Source organism: Paramisgurnus dabryanus, chromosome 21, assembly GCF_030506205.2.
Source record: "Paramisgurnus dabryanus chromosome 21, PD_genome_1.1, whole genome shotgun sequence".
NCBI lineage: Eukaryota > Metazoa > Chordata > Actinopteri > Cypriniformes > Cobitidae > Paramisgurnus > Paramisgurnus dabryanus.
Window position 1 is genome coordinate 18,713,113 of NC_133357.1, and position 14,913 is coordinate 18,728,025.

The 14,913-nt window shown below is 35.8% G+C and overlaps 1 protein-coding gene across 1 annotated transcript; it reads left to right on the forward strand.

The window, feature by feature from the left end:
- The first annotated feature begins 124 nt into the window (after window positions 1–124).
- Window positions 125–13,300, forward strand: dnajc5ab (DnaJ (Hsp40) homolog, subfamily C, member 5ab). The gene is made up of 5 exons (XM_065286108.2): window positions 125–416; window positions 7,514–7,689; window positions 9,762–9,975; window positions 10,073–10,244; window positions 12,367–13,300. The coding sequence occupies exons 2-5, from the start codon at window positions 7,580–7,582 to the stop codon at window positions 12,468–12,470; spliced, it is 600 nt and encodes a 199-aa protein (XP_065142180.1). The 5' UTR covers window positions 125–416; window positions 7,514–7,579; the 3' UTR covers window positions 12,471–13,300.
- The last annotated feature ends 1,613 nt before the right edge of the window (window positions 13,301–14,913 follow it).

Sequence of the window (14,913 nt, forward strand, 5' to 3'; positions counted from 1 at the left end):
TTAAAATTAATGAAGCGGTTTTGAAAATATTCTAATGAAAATATTGTGATATATTACAGTATATTCTGTTCTTATTTTGTAGATTCATTAATATAATGTATATCAGGAAATTATTTCGTCAATCAAAACACTGAATCCAATCGTAAGATCATATACGCAGAAATGTATCCGTTTATTCTGTTTATTATCATTTTATTATAACGAAAGCGACTTCCCTCGTCGAGTATCCTCCCATTTTCATTTCCAGATCGGCGGTGACGTCACGACTTGAGCGGAGCTAAGACCGTGCTCGTGATCAGTACGGAACGCTGTAACTGAACACTGGAACTAGATTTACTCCTTTTTGTAGGCCGTTACTCGAAACATTTGCGAAGAACTGACGACTCGTCCTCACACCAACGTTTCCCATTTAGAAGGTAAGAAATATCTCTTATTCAGAGAAAATCCGTGCGCGTCTCAATTACGTCTCCTTTGCATGCTGGATTGCTGTAGTAGGGTTTTCAGCTCGGCTCTGACCGGCGACCCAGCAAACCAATATGGATGCTAAGCGCAGAACGAGAAGATTAAAGGCTTTAATTTTCCACTCTATCACTCAACACTTGATAGCCACAATCAGTTATGAAACTCTCACATTGCTATCATCAGCGCTTGTGGTTATTTGTTGCATTTCTGCTGTTGCTGAATCTAAAACGATGGTCTGTTAGCTAATCCTCTGATCCTCAGGAGAAAGGCACTACCCGTTGACTGCTGCCCTGTATCTCTTGACAGATAGGTCAAATAATCGTAACCTCTTTGTTACTGTTTATTACTATTACAAAATCTAGGAGTAGGGTTAAGATGTAACAGTCTCGGTTACTTGATCAAGAAAGAAATGTCAATGTTTGTGATTGGATTACATACAGTAAATGTGTCTTCTTTTTATTTAATTAATTTATTAAATACATTTTTATTGAATGTGGGTGGCATACCATGTCTCATATTGTACTAGCCTATTAATGCTTTATTAACGTGGGGCCTGAACTTCTTGTTTTGACACATGATCTCTCTCTCTCTCTTTCACCCACTTATCAGTCCATGTTGCAACATAAGGGTAATTTTGAGACAACTTAAGCGTTAGTTTCCACATAAATGAAAGTTCTGTCTTCACTTACCTTTATGTCATATGACTAACTAACTTCTATGAAACACAAATGGAGAAAAGAAGCAAAAGAAGCGGGACATTTTCTAATGTAATGAATTTGATAGAGGACTGATTCCTATTAGCCACTTATATTCTGCATTTAACGTTCAGGTAGCTCAGTAGCATCACAAACATTGTGGCTTCAGTTCCTAGGTAAGGTAACACACATTCTGGTGAAAAATGTATACCTTAAATGCACTGTAGGGCACCTGCCACATGGATAATTATTAATTGAAAGATGAAATTCATCTGACTCATTGTTTAATTTTCTATGTTTCTGACTCATTGTTTAATTCTAAGTATCTGCTGGTAGGTTTCTCCAAAGATGACATGGCATAAACTGTTTATCATTATATCTATTGACATACGTATTTCCTGTTTTGTGTCTTTGAGCTTAGACCACCACCTACTGTTCTTGTTATTAACCTAAATATTGGTAAGCTTGCTGTTTCAAGCTACTACAAAACTCTGTGACAGGTTCATTTCATTCAGAGAAAGCCATGCTAAAGGCACACCTAAACCTCATTAGCTAATTAAATTGTTGGACTTGGAAGTTTTACATTCCCAGTACTGCCAAGGTTTTTAGGGATGCACCGAAAGGAAATATCTTGGACAAAGCCGAACAAAATGAAACACTCAGCAGAATACCAAACTATTTTTTTTTCATCTTCCTAATTAAGTGTGCTAATTTTCTCACCATTGCACAAGTTGTGTTTTCAGAATGTCCTTTTTACTTTATTTATTTTATTATTTAACAATAGCAGCGGACATGAGCAGCGGACACGTGCATGCGTGCATGGTCAAGCACGAGATAAGGGAGGAGAGAGAGAGAGATGATGGCAAGATTGACAGGAGCATGACAGAGGAAAAAGCGCTCAACAAGCAGTCTAACAAAAAGCTTTTGTTAATAAACATTTTATTTCTCGTTTAATATAAGCATATTTGTCATTGGAGGACTATACTGGTTCTAGGAAGTTTTTATTACATACTGCTGCTGATGCTCTTTGTCATTCTATGACATGAGATCATGAGCTAAAGTCTCCCATTCTTCGTGCTTGTGCATTCTGCAGACAAATACCCAGGATCCCTGCCATGTCTTTCTCATACGCTGCATGGTTTTCAGGATGTTTTGATTTTAAAAGATAAATGAAACTTGTAGTACTGTATGTTTTTGCGTCTTTTTGGGACCCCTAAAAATGCTTACATGTTTGCTGCATTTGCGGGCCTCTCACTCTGCGCTAGTTGCTATTTAATTGCGTCATTAAAGTCCTCATTGTTCTGTAAAATGTATTCGTCAGAACACAGAAAATTCGTTTTTAGCTATTTCCGGCCAAATTATTTTGGTTGCCGAACAATCTGTGCATCCCTAAAGGTTTTGTTTTGTCAGTATTCTGACTCTGTGCAGTCTATAACGGGTCAAGAGGTTCGCCTATGCAGTAAAAATCTCACAATAAATATAGGTATAGCTCAGGTGTCTCCAACCCTGCTCCTGGTGAGCTACAGTCCTGCAGACTTCAGTTTCAACATACCTGTCTGTAATTATCAAGCAACCCTGAACACCCTGATTAACTGCTTCAGCTGTGTTTAATTGGGTTTGGAGCTCAAATCTGCAGGACGGTAGCTCACGTGGAGCAGGGTTGGAGACTCCTGATATAGCTTTATGTAAGCAAGGTATGAGAGGCTGTGCTGAATCATGGAATAATTTTTACTTGGATTTGGGAAATCACCTTACAAGCCCTATTCACACTTAACTTGATATATGGGGCAGTGCAGTGTGTAACACTATATTTAACACAGGGCACACTGTCTGTTCTGACTCCCATGCAAAGACTGTCTTTGCAATCCAGCCTAAAGTCTCACAATAGGAGCATAAAGGTTAAATTTTTATCATTGATTTACATTGATTCAATCTTTGAGATGGTCTTAGTCAGTCAATATTAAAGATATCAAAGTTAGATTTTTACAGGCTGGATCACACAAGTAGTTGGGAAAGACTTTTAGTTTGTCTCCATTCTCTGTAGTGTTGTGTCATTGATGAAATCTGTTTATGGAAACCAGACATTCTCTTGCTGTCTGAAGTGCCATAGCCATAATTTGATTAATTTTATCTGAACTTGACTTTTATTACGTAATAGTCTCCTCCTGAATCTGTGATACTTCTCTTGGATTTATTCAAGTAAATTTAAGATTGGTATAGTAAACGATATGTTTTAACACATATTTCTCACTCGGAGCACACTGAGCAGAAATCATCTTTAGTTCTTGTGTTGTGGCTGTTCCAACTTTAGTTGACCTAAAAATTCACGCACCTCACATGGCACACACGTTTCATTTAGGCCATTCATTGTAAATCTTTCTGTTATTTACCATGTTCATCCTGTATTCGTATCACTCATTAACCCCAATTTGTTAACTTACTAGTTTATGTTCTGCATCACCAGCTTCAGGTTTTATTTTAGTGAGCAGCTGATGTAATACACTTAAAGCAACACTATGTAGTTTTTTTACCTTTAAATAATGTCTCTAAAATTATTTCAGTGATAGAACAACTTTTAACTGGACAAATTGTACTGTTGCTGCAACCTGAGCAGCCTCCTAGCTGCTACAAGCACACTCTGAAAGTGGCGGTGGAGGGTAGGAAACACAGCCCCGCCCCTCCCCCTGCCTGCAGAAGAGTGTCTGATACCAGGCACTGTTGCGCTTTTCAACCACATGGGGGAGCTGTAAGTCATTTTTACCTGGAAACTACATAGTGTTGCTTTAAGTCTTTAGTTTCTTCTTTGCGTGCACTTCTTGTCATTTTTAAGTCAATTATATTGGCAAAACGTAACCCATGGAAAATGTTTGTCCTGACTGGCAATGGTTAATAATAACATTAGGCTCCTATTAAAAGATTTCCCAGCATCCTTTGTTTTCAATTTACTCATGTTCTGCTGATAAAATCATTGTCACCAAGAAGGTTCCTTAGAAGACCAAGAACACAAATGGAGGAAGCAGTGCTTCTGTATTATCTTGTTAGGGCATCAGGAATTGTTTGACCGTAAAATAATTATTTTTTGTAATGGTATTGCCCAGCCCTATAGCCAATATATTAGAGATAATTAAACTAATTAAGTAAAATCACCCTATGTGTATCAGCGGCAACCATTGTACGTGTGTTTACATTACATGCGTGTAACAGCCTTATATATATTTGCTCAATGTAGACAGAACCTCTCCAAACACGTTTGCCTCGCCGTGCTGTTCCATCCCTCTACAAATAGACCGAACATCAGCCGCATCGCTTCACCTGCCGGAGCAGATGGAGAAAAGATGGACAATGAGTGACGTGGGAGGTTGTTTGAACACAAACAGAAAGACAGAGCAGACAAGAAGAACCTGACATAACACATCATGCAGGAAATGTCTATTAGAACTAAAGCATATTTAAAAATCTATGGAGACTTTGGCAGCCGCCTTTAGTGCACACAGTCAGGAAAGATTTTTTAGTCAGGCCATATGGTGGTGAGGTAACATGGAGGGGGATGGAGAAGAGAGAGAGTGTAAGAAAGAATGGATGCAGTGTTGTGTTAATGGCTGCAATGCAGAGACATGAAAACTTTACTAGTTTTGTACTGACAAAACACTGAAGGAGGAGGTCCATTACTTGCGTGAAGTTGCACCTCACATAATGCAAAACGTCTTAAGCTAGAGTGTAGTTCGGTGTGTTGGGCGATATGCCCAATTTTGAGATTGTCCTATCGTCAGCTTGTGAAATCGCCATTAACTCTTTCACCGCCATTGACGAGATATCTCGTCAATTAAGAGAAAACGCTTCCCCGCCAATGACGAGATTTTCTGTCTTTCCGCAATACCGCTATAATCCGCAACTTTTTAAACCCGGAAGTATTGCTTTATGGCAAGCTGCTGCATGTCCGTGTCTGTTTTAAAGATTGCTCTGAATGGGATCTCAATGAAAAGTCCATCACAAAAATGGAATTATCTCTGCTTTTTGCTCAAAATGTGGTGTTTTTGCAGAAACCTACCCATATTCAAAAGCTGATTACAAAAGAACCACTAAAGGTAGGATGAAAGGGTTTTTTTTGTTTGAAAGCAGAGGGTCTGTTCTTTCATGATCTGATATATTCTATGTTTATATATTAAAAGAAGAACATTTTCTGGAAGGCATTAAACTTTGGTGAAAATCATGAAAAACGCTGCCGCTGGCTGGCAACTTTTTTTAAAAACGCTGGCGGTGACAGAGTTAAACGATAGTATCGGGGGCCGGGCCAATTGTTTTTCTCATTTATTTATTTATTTGTAAATTTTTTACTTATTTATGACAAGTCACTTGATTGGTGGACAAGAAAGAAGCTGATTTACTCTAAGGGCTACACTGTCATGTCCGCAACCTTCTTGAAATCGTTACATGCTCTTTACCGCTAAAAGTAGTGGAATTACAGTAACGGAATTAATTTATAACGTGTTACTCCATCACTGTTTTTAACACTTATGTTGTCCCTTTCATTTATTTTAACATGAAATAACGCCTTAAATGACATGACACACACAATGTGTAAAAAATTAACACTTCATTTTTTACAGTGTTCTGTCAGAAATAAGAGGCTAAGTTTTTAATGCTTATATTTTCTAAATATGAGTTTTGTTAATGTTTTTGGAAGCACACATATTCTAAGGACATATAAATACCAAAAGCCAGAAAAGTTACATTTTAATATCATGGGGACTTTAATTTTGCAATACATATAAATATAAGTAAGACATATACAATGTGATTTTAGGTTGGGTGTTCTGTGTGGTTGAGAAGTGCTAGATGGTTGCATATATAGACATTTAGGCTTGAATCTGATTGGCTGCGCATCGCGTCGTGGTCGCATCACCAACTCGGATGTGCATTATTTTTCCAAATTATTCAATGGCCCGTCGTCAATTATTCCCTATCTATCTCTCTCTATCTCTCTATCTATCTTGCATTTATGAGGTGAAAGTAATATGCATAAAAAAGTAATAGCCCGGCTATACTCAACAAGCTGCACATTATGAATTTTAATAGCCTAAACACACATGGGCTATATTTTCAGGTAGACAAATGTACACAAAATTTACAGCCCTTTATCCACATCAGCTATGGTCATTTAAATCTAACACGGAGTAACTGTTAGTGTATTACACCTAAAGGAATTATGGGAGTGTATGTGAGCATCCTCCTGTGTAAAAAAGCATGCATGGTTTGAGGGACAAAAATAACCGTTCACTTATTCAGAAGCTCCGCTAATACCAATCTACTAATACTGACAAGCTGCACGATTAGCCTGAAATGAAGGCAAAACTCTCGCACCACCACATGGGAAGCTACTGAGACAAGGAGTAAAAGTATTTCAGCCCATACAAAAAGCACATTTTGGTCCACATTAAATGTTGCTGCTACGAACCAAATCTTAAATGGCTTTTTCAGATAATTTACTCTTTGCAGCCTTTTTTATATAGAGGTTTCTTAACCTGAATTAGTGGGTTAATGGGTTAATCAACTTTGGTGCATACATGAGGTCCTAACCATTCCTCTGTGTGTAAGACAGTTAACCTTTTTCTTTCTTTGCACTCATTATTTACACCAACTATCACCAATAATGGACTATAACGTTGAGATAGACTCAGAATTGCGTGTTTCACAGATCTATAGAGATCTATGTCTGATATCTGATAGGGGTTTATAGTGTGTGTATGTGTGCGTGCATCTGTGTTATGTAATGCAGTAACAATGCATGTTATGTCACATTCAGGAAACAGGCGTGTTGGCATTGTTTCTAAATGTTTCTAGCATCAAATTACAGTCATTACCTTATTCTTTATTACATAACATTTAAGATTCATAAATGTAAAAATGGCCTTGATCTTGATCTTTACTACAATTGAGAGTGAGAAGTAACACAGACTCTTCTCATTTGCACATTGTGGGCAATACTGTCTGATAAAACAATCACGCTTTTCAAATCTACAGGAAACCATAAAGTAGATTGCATTTTTAAGTTAATACTATTTTAAATAAATACTATACAGAAACATATATGCAGATAGTATCACACCTAAACAAAAAAACAGCATCTCTCCCATCCTCTTGAATTTCTTTAAAGGCTCCTTACAGTCACATGACTTCCTTTAGTTAGACCCCAAGCACAACATGTTTTCACATTACAGGCCGTTCAAAGTGTCATTCATACAACAGCAGACCAAAATCAATATTTAGCTCTCCAAACCATAGTGACACCACATTCTGCTACAATGTGAACAGATAAGTAAATATACATGAATGCATCTGTTTTTGTTTTGTTTCAGACAGAGGTGGTGGTTGAGAGGCGTGAGGGGAGTGTGTGTGTCTGTGTGTGAGTGAATGTGTGAATAATGGCTGAACAACAGAGACAGCGTTCGCTCTCAACATCAGGAGAATCACTGTACCAGGTCCTGGGAGTTGATAAGAACACAGCACCAGAAGATATCAAAAAATCCTACAGGTAACATTTTGGGATGCTCTTGATTCATATAGAAGCATCTTTACCAAATTGGCAAATTAATAGATGAAATAGTCATAGTCTGTACTGCATTGATTTATTTCATTTTCAAAATCAGTACAGTCTATTTTTCTGTAGGCTATATATAAATAAATAAGCATTTCAGTGTTTTTCATTGTGATGTTCCTATTTATTTCACAAGAGGGTGACATAGAGCTTTTACATAATTTCCTTTATTTGTTCAGAGGAGCAAACTGCCACACTTTTTTATTATTTCTGTAGCATATAGTATTTTGACTGCACAAAATATTGTCTTCTATAGATTTGCCAAAACTTTCATTATTCAAACTGTATGCGGCACAGAATATGGTATCTCACAATTCAAAGTGCACAACTTGACTTTCCCTATCTAGTCTAATAAATGAACTGTAAGTTCAGGATGTGATTTTAAAACTGATTTTTTACACATTAACACCACCTTTTTTTTCAATATTTGACAATGTTCTTACCTCAACTTAGATGAATTAATACAAACCTATCTTTTTTCAATGCTTGCGCTTTTAATCTTTGTACAGCCCATCGTGAATGTGTTAGCATTTAGCCTAGCCCCATTAATTCCTTAGGATCTAAACAGGAATGTATTTAGAAGCCACCAAACACTTCAGTGTTTTCCCTATTTAAAGACTGTTACATGAGTAGTTACACGAGTAAGTATGGTGGCACAAAATTTTTTTTTTTTTTTTTGGAGCCATAGAAATAAATGGGGCTAAATGCTCACACATTCAATTAGGGATGTTAACAATTAATCGATCTTCGATTAATTGTCGATAAGAATTTACTCGATAAGAATTTACTCGATAAAACTTAACGATTGTTGAAAAACAAGATCATGCACGTGTGTGCGGCGCATGCGCAAAACACATACAGTCGGAGAAAAAAAAATTAAGCGAGCGCTCAAAAGTTAAACTAGTAGCTATGATCACAACGATGCTTGATGCCAAGCACACGCATGTGCTTTTTAACGTCATGCTAGACGAGGCTGGCTGGCTGCCAACGCAACGAAATGACATCCGCACTGGATCTGAGAAGGTCCGATGCAGAAAATGCAAATACGTTTAGGATACTGAAAGCAAAGACCCTATTCAGGGAAGCCTGCAAGATTAGCATAGCAACGCTGCTATATACAGAGAAGGAGACCAGAAGCCGCTTTTAATGAACAGATTAAAATGTAATCTTAAATTATGGCAAGAAACTGTCAAATGTAAACTGTAACTGACTGTCGTTACAACCTGAATGCCCGCAACATATATCACTGATCATCATTATTGACTGGCTGTCTGAGGCGCTGCGTGTTTTCTAATGGAAGGTTGCCATCTCCGTAATATAAGCATCTTTGCTGAAAGTACGTCTAAGCTGAGGTGACGACGAGAAAAGTGCACTTCGTGTGCTTCTTGGATATAATTACAAACAGTGTATCAACGACTCGGAAAGCGAGGTAAACAACTTGATAAATAACACTTGATGATAATAAAACTGTTATTTTGACATGGACTTTCAATGCGTCTGTTGCAGAGTGCCCATGTGAGGCGGAGTTATACACTGTGTCTATTAGTAATTATATTTCATTACGAGATAAGTTTAAATTGATGATTTTATCAAAACAACAACTACATTGACTCATTTTACAATCCCACTAGCATGTTATTTAGACAAAATAAAATCTTTTAATTTGCGTGAGGAAGCTGTCGTTTTTATGCACACTTTTATGTCATTGGCTATATGCCAGTGAAGGCTTATTGCACTATTACTGTTAACGATTATTCGATTGATTGATCGTTAATTTAAATGATCATCGATTATGGGAAATTGCATAAATTGACATCCCTACATTCAATAAGCGCTGTACAAAGATTAAGTGAACGCATTGATAAAAGAGAGGTATGAATTCATTTGTCTAAGTTGAGGTAAGAACATAGTAAAATATTGAAAATGGTAATGTTTTCCTTTAAAGAGCAATAGACCCCATCAGAAGGTCATGATTGCATTAATCTAATGTCCCATCTTTTGGTTTGCAGAAAACTAGCACTGAAATTTCACCCAGATAAGAATCCTGACAACCCAGAGGCGGTCGAGAAGTTTAAAGAAATAAACAACGCTCACGCCATTTTGTCGGATGCCACTAAACGCAACATCTACGACAAATACGGCTCTCTTGGCCTCTACGTGGCAGAACAGTTTGGAGAGGAGAATGTGAACACATACTTTGTATTGTCCAGCTGGTGGGCCAAGGTTAGTAACGGATGCATACACACAGATAGATTTAAACAACATGTATGTATGTAAAAAAACACAGATGTTTTTTAATATACTTTTTCTTGTTCCACAGGCCTTGTTTGTATTCTGTGGTGTGGCCACTGGTTGTTACTTCTGCTGTTGTTTATGCTGCTGTTGTAACTGCTGCTGTGGAAAATGTAAACCTCATCCTCCTCATTCAGATGAGCCTGATTTCTATGTGTCACCTGAAGACTTAGAGGCTCAGATGCAGTCTGATGAAAGAGGTGAGATTAAAAACTATTGGCAATTTAAATAAATTTTTTAAAAATAGTTGCATGGTACTCTTAAGGAAAAATAGCTTAAAAATATCATGTCCTTGTGAGGAAATAGACAAGAAATGAACCCAAATGCAGACGTGACAAAATAAGTAGTTTATTGACAAAACAGGGGAAAACGAAACCCACGAGGGGGCAAAACAAGACGGGGTAAACGCAACACTAGACTAACACTAAACTTAACATATAACAAACAAGACTAAATAACTCTCAAATACTCACAGATAACTGACACAGGAACCGACAAGATGCAACAAGACGCACGAGCACAGAACAGTAAACACAAGGACAATAAATAGGGACAAAATAAATTACATACAGCTGGAAATCATTACGAGTAAGGGATTGGGGAAAAGGAGACGAGACCCGGGAATTGCGTGGTCAGAATAACCCAATACTAAAACCACGCATCTCCCACAAAGAACATGGTACTGCCAGGACCCCGTTCACAAAGACTAGATATCATTTAACACAAGATTCTGACAGGTCCTGACAGTCCTATTTTTTTCTGATATGGGTTTTGTTTTAAAGTTGCTTTAGAATGTAAAACTGTATTTACTTAGGCGTGGATGATTAATAGGAGTTCTGTATGTGGTAATGAAATATCGTAAGCCTCAAACACTAATGTTTCCTCCTTATGCAAACCGCATGCATGTTATAGTCATCCCAACATAAAATTACACATTAAATTAATGACAATGTTGTTACAATGCTAAAAACAAAGTTTTGACTGCTGAGTTAGCACTATATGCTAGTTAATGCTAGCGTTTAGGTTGAATTTCTACTACAGTCTATGTTTTGCATACTAAAAAAAAAAAACTTACCACAAAGAAATGTCAGTTTCCAATCTCCAAATAATTGATTATTCCTTAAAATGTTTTTTGGTCTGATACAGGCTCAAACATAAGGTCTGTTTACACACACAGAGAGCTACTAAAATGAGCCACTCTGAGAGACAGCCAATCAGAGCAGAGCTCAACATTATTATTCATGACCCTTTCAAATAAAGTAATAATAGATCATTTAATTCTAGAGACAAATCCTAGGACTGTAAATAGGGATGCTAAACAATTAATCGCGATTAATCGTTATCAGAATAAAAGTTTTTGTTTACATCACATGTGTGTAAACTGTGTATAATAAATATGTATGTATGTATGTATGTATGTATGTATGTATGTATGTATGTATGTATACATATGAACACATTCATTTATAATTTTAAGAAAAAAAATGTATATATTAAGTATTTATATTTATATATAATATAAATTATACATAAATATACAAATGTATATACACATGTAAACATTTCTAAAACATATACATGCATGTGTGTACATTTACATTCATTTATAATTTTAAGAAAAAAAATGTATATATTAAGTATTTATATTTATATATAATATAAATTATACATAAATATACAAATGTATATACACATGTAAACATTTCTAAAACATATACATGCATGTGTGTACATTTATTTATACAAAGTTATTATACACAGTTCACACACATATATGATGTAAACAAAAACTTTTATTCTGCTAACGATTAATCACGATTAATCGTTAAGCATCCCTAGTTGTAAATGGACATGTAAAACTGTGTCTGGATCATTTTTGCATTTAATAATGTTACATACCTTCTATGTAGATATCAGAGAACAATGTAACATATTGCATCAATGCATTCTTTGGCACCTTTAACGTAACTAGGTCTTTGCAATTAATCGTAATTGATTTTCCATTTCAATTTCTGATTAAAACGATTACAAGATAATTAAGGTATATTATATCTTATTATAATGAAGATATTATATCTTTATACATTTTTTTTGCTTTGTTCTTAAGTTCAATTATATTTAATTTTCAAGGAAATCCACTTTTAATATTTAAAAAAAGCTAAATAAATGCATGTGATCAAATAATCGTGATCTTATTTTTAATACATAAAGAATAAATGCATCTGCCAAATGTTTAAAGTCATTGTCTTGAATGCTTATCATCAGTTTGGTTTTGTATGAGCAGGACATTTAATAAACCTTATTTCTCTCTGTTACCTACAGATGGCAGCAACCCCATTGTGATGCAGCCCTCCTCTGCTACAGAAACCACCCAGCTGACCGCAGACTCTCACCACTCCAGCTATCGGACAGACGCCAGCTACTAAAGTAACCTCCCTCTGTCTTCCTCCCTCTAACACATACGGGACCACCATGCCAGAAGAGGGCACTGTGGAGAATGAGTGTTGAGTGATAGACCAGATAAATAGATTGAGGTTTAGTTGAGCAGATCAGAAATTGGAAAACGTGAGAAATGTTTTACTGTACAGGGAAAGTTTTTTTTATTTGCCTTTTACCTCTGCCATCCCCAAACATACTGTTGCGTTATATAACAAACACACACACACTTCCAGTGTCAGTCTTCCTGCTGTGATGTTTCAAGAAAAACGTATGCTAGACAAGGCAGATTTAGGATAATTCCCAACCTTAAAACTGGAAATAACGTCTGGATAAAGTGCTTAGTACCGTTAAAAGAGCGCCATTCCAGACATTATTTCCAGAGGATTATTTAAATATCTTAAATCTGAGTTGTCTGTAAGGCACCATTAGTGTAAATGTATTCATGTATTATCATTATTACAAGCTGATCAGTGACTGGTATTACATATACCTACATGGGCAATGAGATTTGTTTTGATAAATCCATTTAATATTAACAGCTTATTACTCTGTTCCCACTGCAAATGTAGATCGCTTTTTATAAAATATCTCAGTTTTTCGTTTACACTGTAAAAATAATTTTTTAATTCAACTTAAAAACATTATCCTATTTATAAAAAACTTTTTTTTAGATAACTAATATTTTTAAGTTGAATTAACTTATTTTACAGTGTAGAATTTTTTAATATTTTTAATATGGTTTTAAGATTTAGTTACCATAAGAGATAATCTGGCATTACTAGCAAACTCGAAAACTGTAACTTTGGGATGGCACACATGCTAATTTGGGATTCCACACAGTGTGGAAATGTTCTCCGTCTTCTGTCCTGAATCAATACTGAACAGACTCGCACCTGCTGAAATAGTTATGAGACTCTAAACAGCTTATTTTTGTTATACCCAGACATTGATTTCATGCTTAAATGTCTTTTACCACATCAACAATAGCTTCATACAATATAATAATATAAAGAATAAGGCCATGTGGTCCCCTCTTTGCTGCATCATGTTGTTTATATTTGTGCAAAACTTGATGGGTTTTCTGTTTGTGAATTGCATCTGGTAGGCGTCTACATTCTCAGTTTCAGCCACAAGTCTGGTGTGTGTATTCACTTGTGGTTTAGTTATGGTTAGATACACAGACACAGGGCATACAAGGTTGTTTATCACACTCTTTAGGAACTGTGCATCAGTTAAAGGTCACATATTATGCCCATTTTTACAAGATGTAATATAAGTCTCAGGTGTGCCTAGAATGTGTCTGTGAAGTACCCCACAGATCACTCATCATAGCATGTCCAAAATGCCCCTGGTTGGGTGGGAGCAAAATATCGCTATTTTCATGTGTGTACCTTAAAATGCAAATGAGCTACAGCTCCTCACCTCCTTACAAACAGACAGCGAGTGCTTTTGGTTAAAAATAGATCTGATTCATTTGAAGATAGTCTGAGACAATAGTATATTTAGCCGCATTATTGCCACAAAAAAGCTTTTGGGTAAAATTAACCAGTCAGTCAGTGGCCATGGGTTTGTTTGTTTTTTTACATCACATACAAAAGAAGGAAAGGTTTGTTGTGTTCACACACTGCCAACACACATTTATGTCCAAACACCTTGTGGATTTTGCATAACTGGGCCCTTTAATTTTAGTTTTCTTTGGTTTTTGCTCTGAAAGCATAATATACCATCTTCAGGCATTGTGATTTAATATGAGATTGGAGGATTGTGTGTAAGTGATAATATGTAGAGTATGCACAAACAATATTTTATAATTAATTGTTTGACCAACATTTCAAATAAATTTATTTTTATGAAAACACGTATGTATTAATATTCGAACCCTCCCAGTGTATTATTGTACTTTGTTTTTAGTATTTTTGTACCCATTATTTGATGACTTTCTCTAGTTCCAGTAGTCTAAATTCATCAGGTGAATAGGATATATTTTACCAATACAGTTCATACACATTAAGTGGTATTGCTGTTTTGCTGCCTGTGGACATTAGTTTCTCCTCCATTTTCTGTTTAGAAACAATTGTTAATTTCTTTGCTTTATTTTTGATATACTGCTGCGTCCAGCATGATCCAACAGGAATTCATATGTATTTTACGAGTTGGCGAATTCGTATGATTTTTAAAGTGAATCATACAAAAATGTATGATTATTACACTGTAATACACCTCAAATTTATTATGGTAGTCAATTCAACCTACTATTTTAAGTTTTGACTTGTGTTACGTTGAAATAACAAGTTGAAATTGTTTAACTTAATTTGTTAAGTTAAAGTAACATAAAAATATATGTTGATAGTTTTTAGTGTAGATTATGAATGAAATTTCACCCCAACATCATCACAGGGCGAAAGCAGATAATACAAAATCAACAAATTA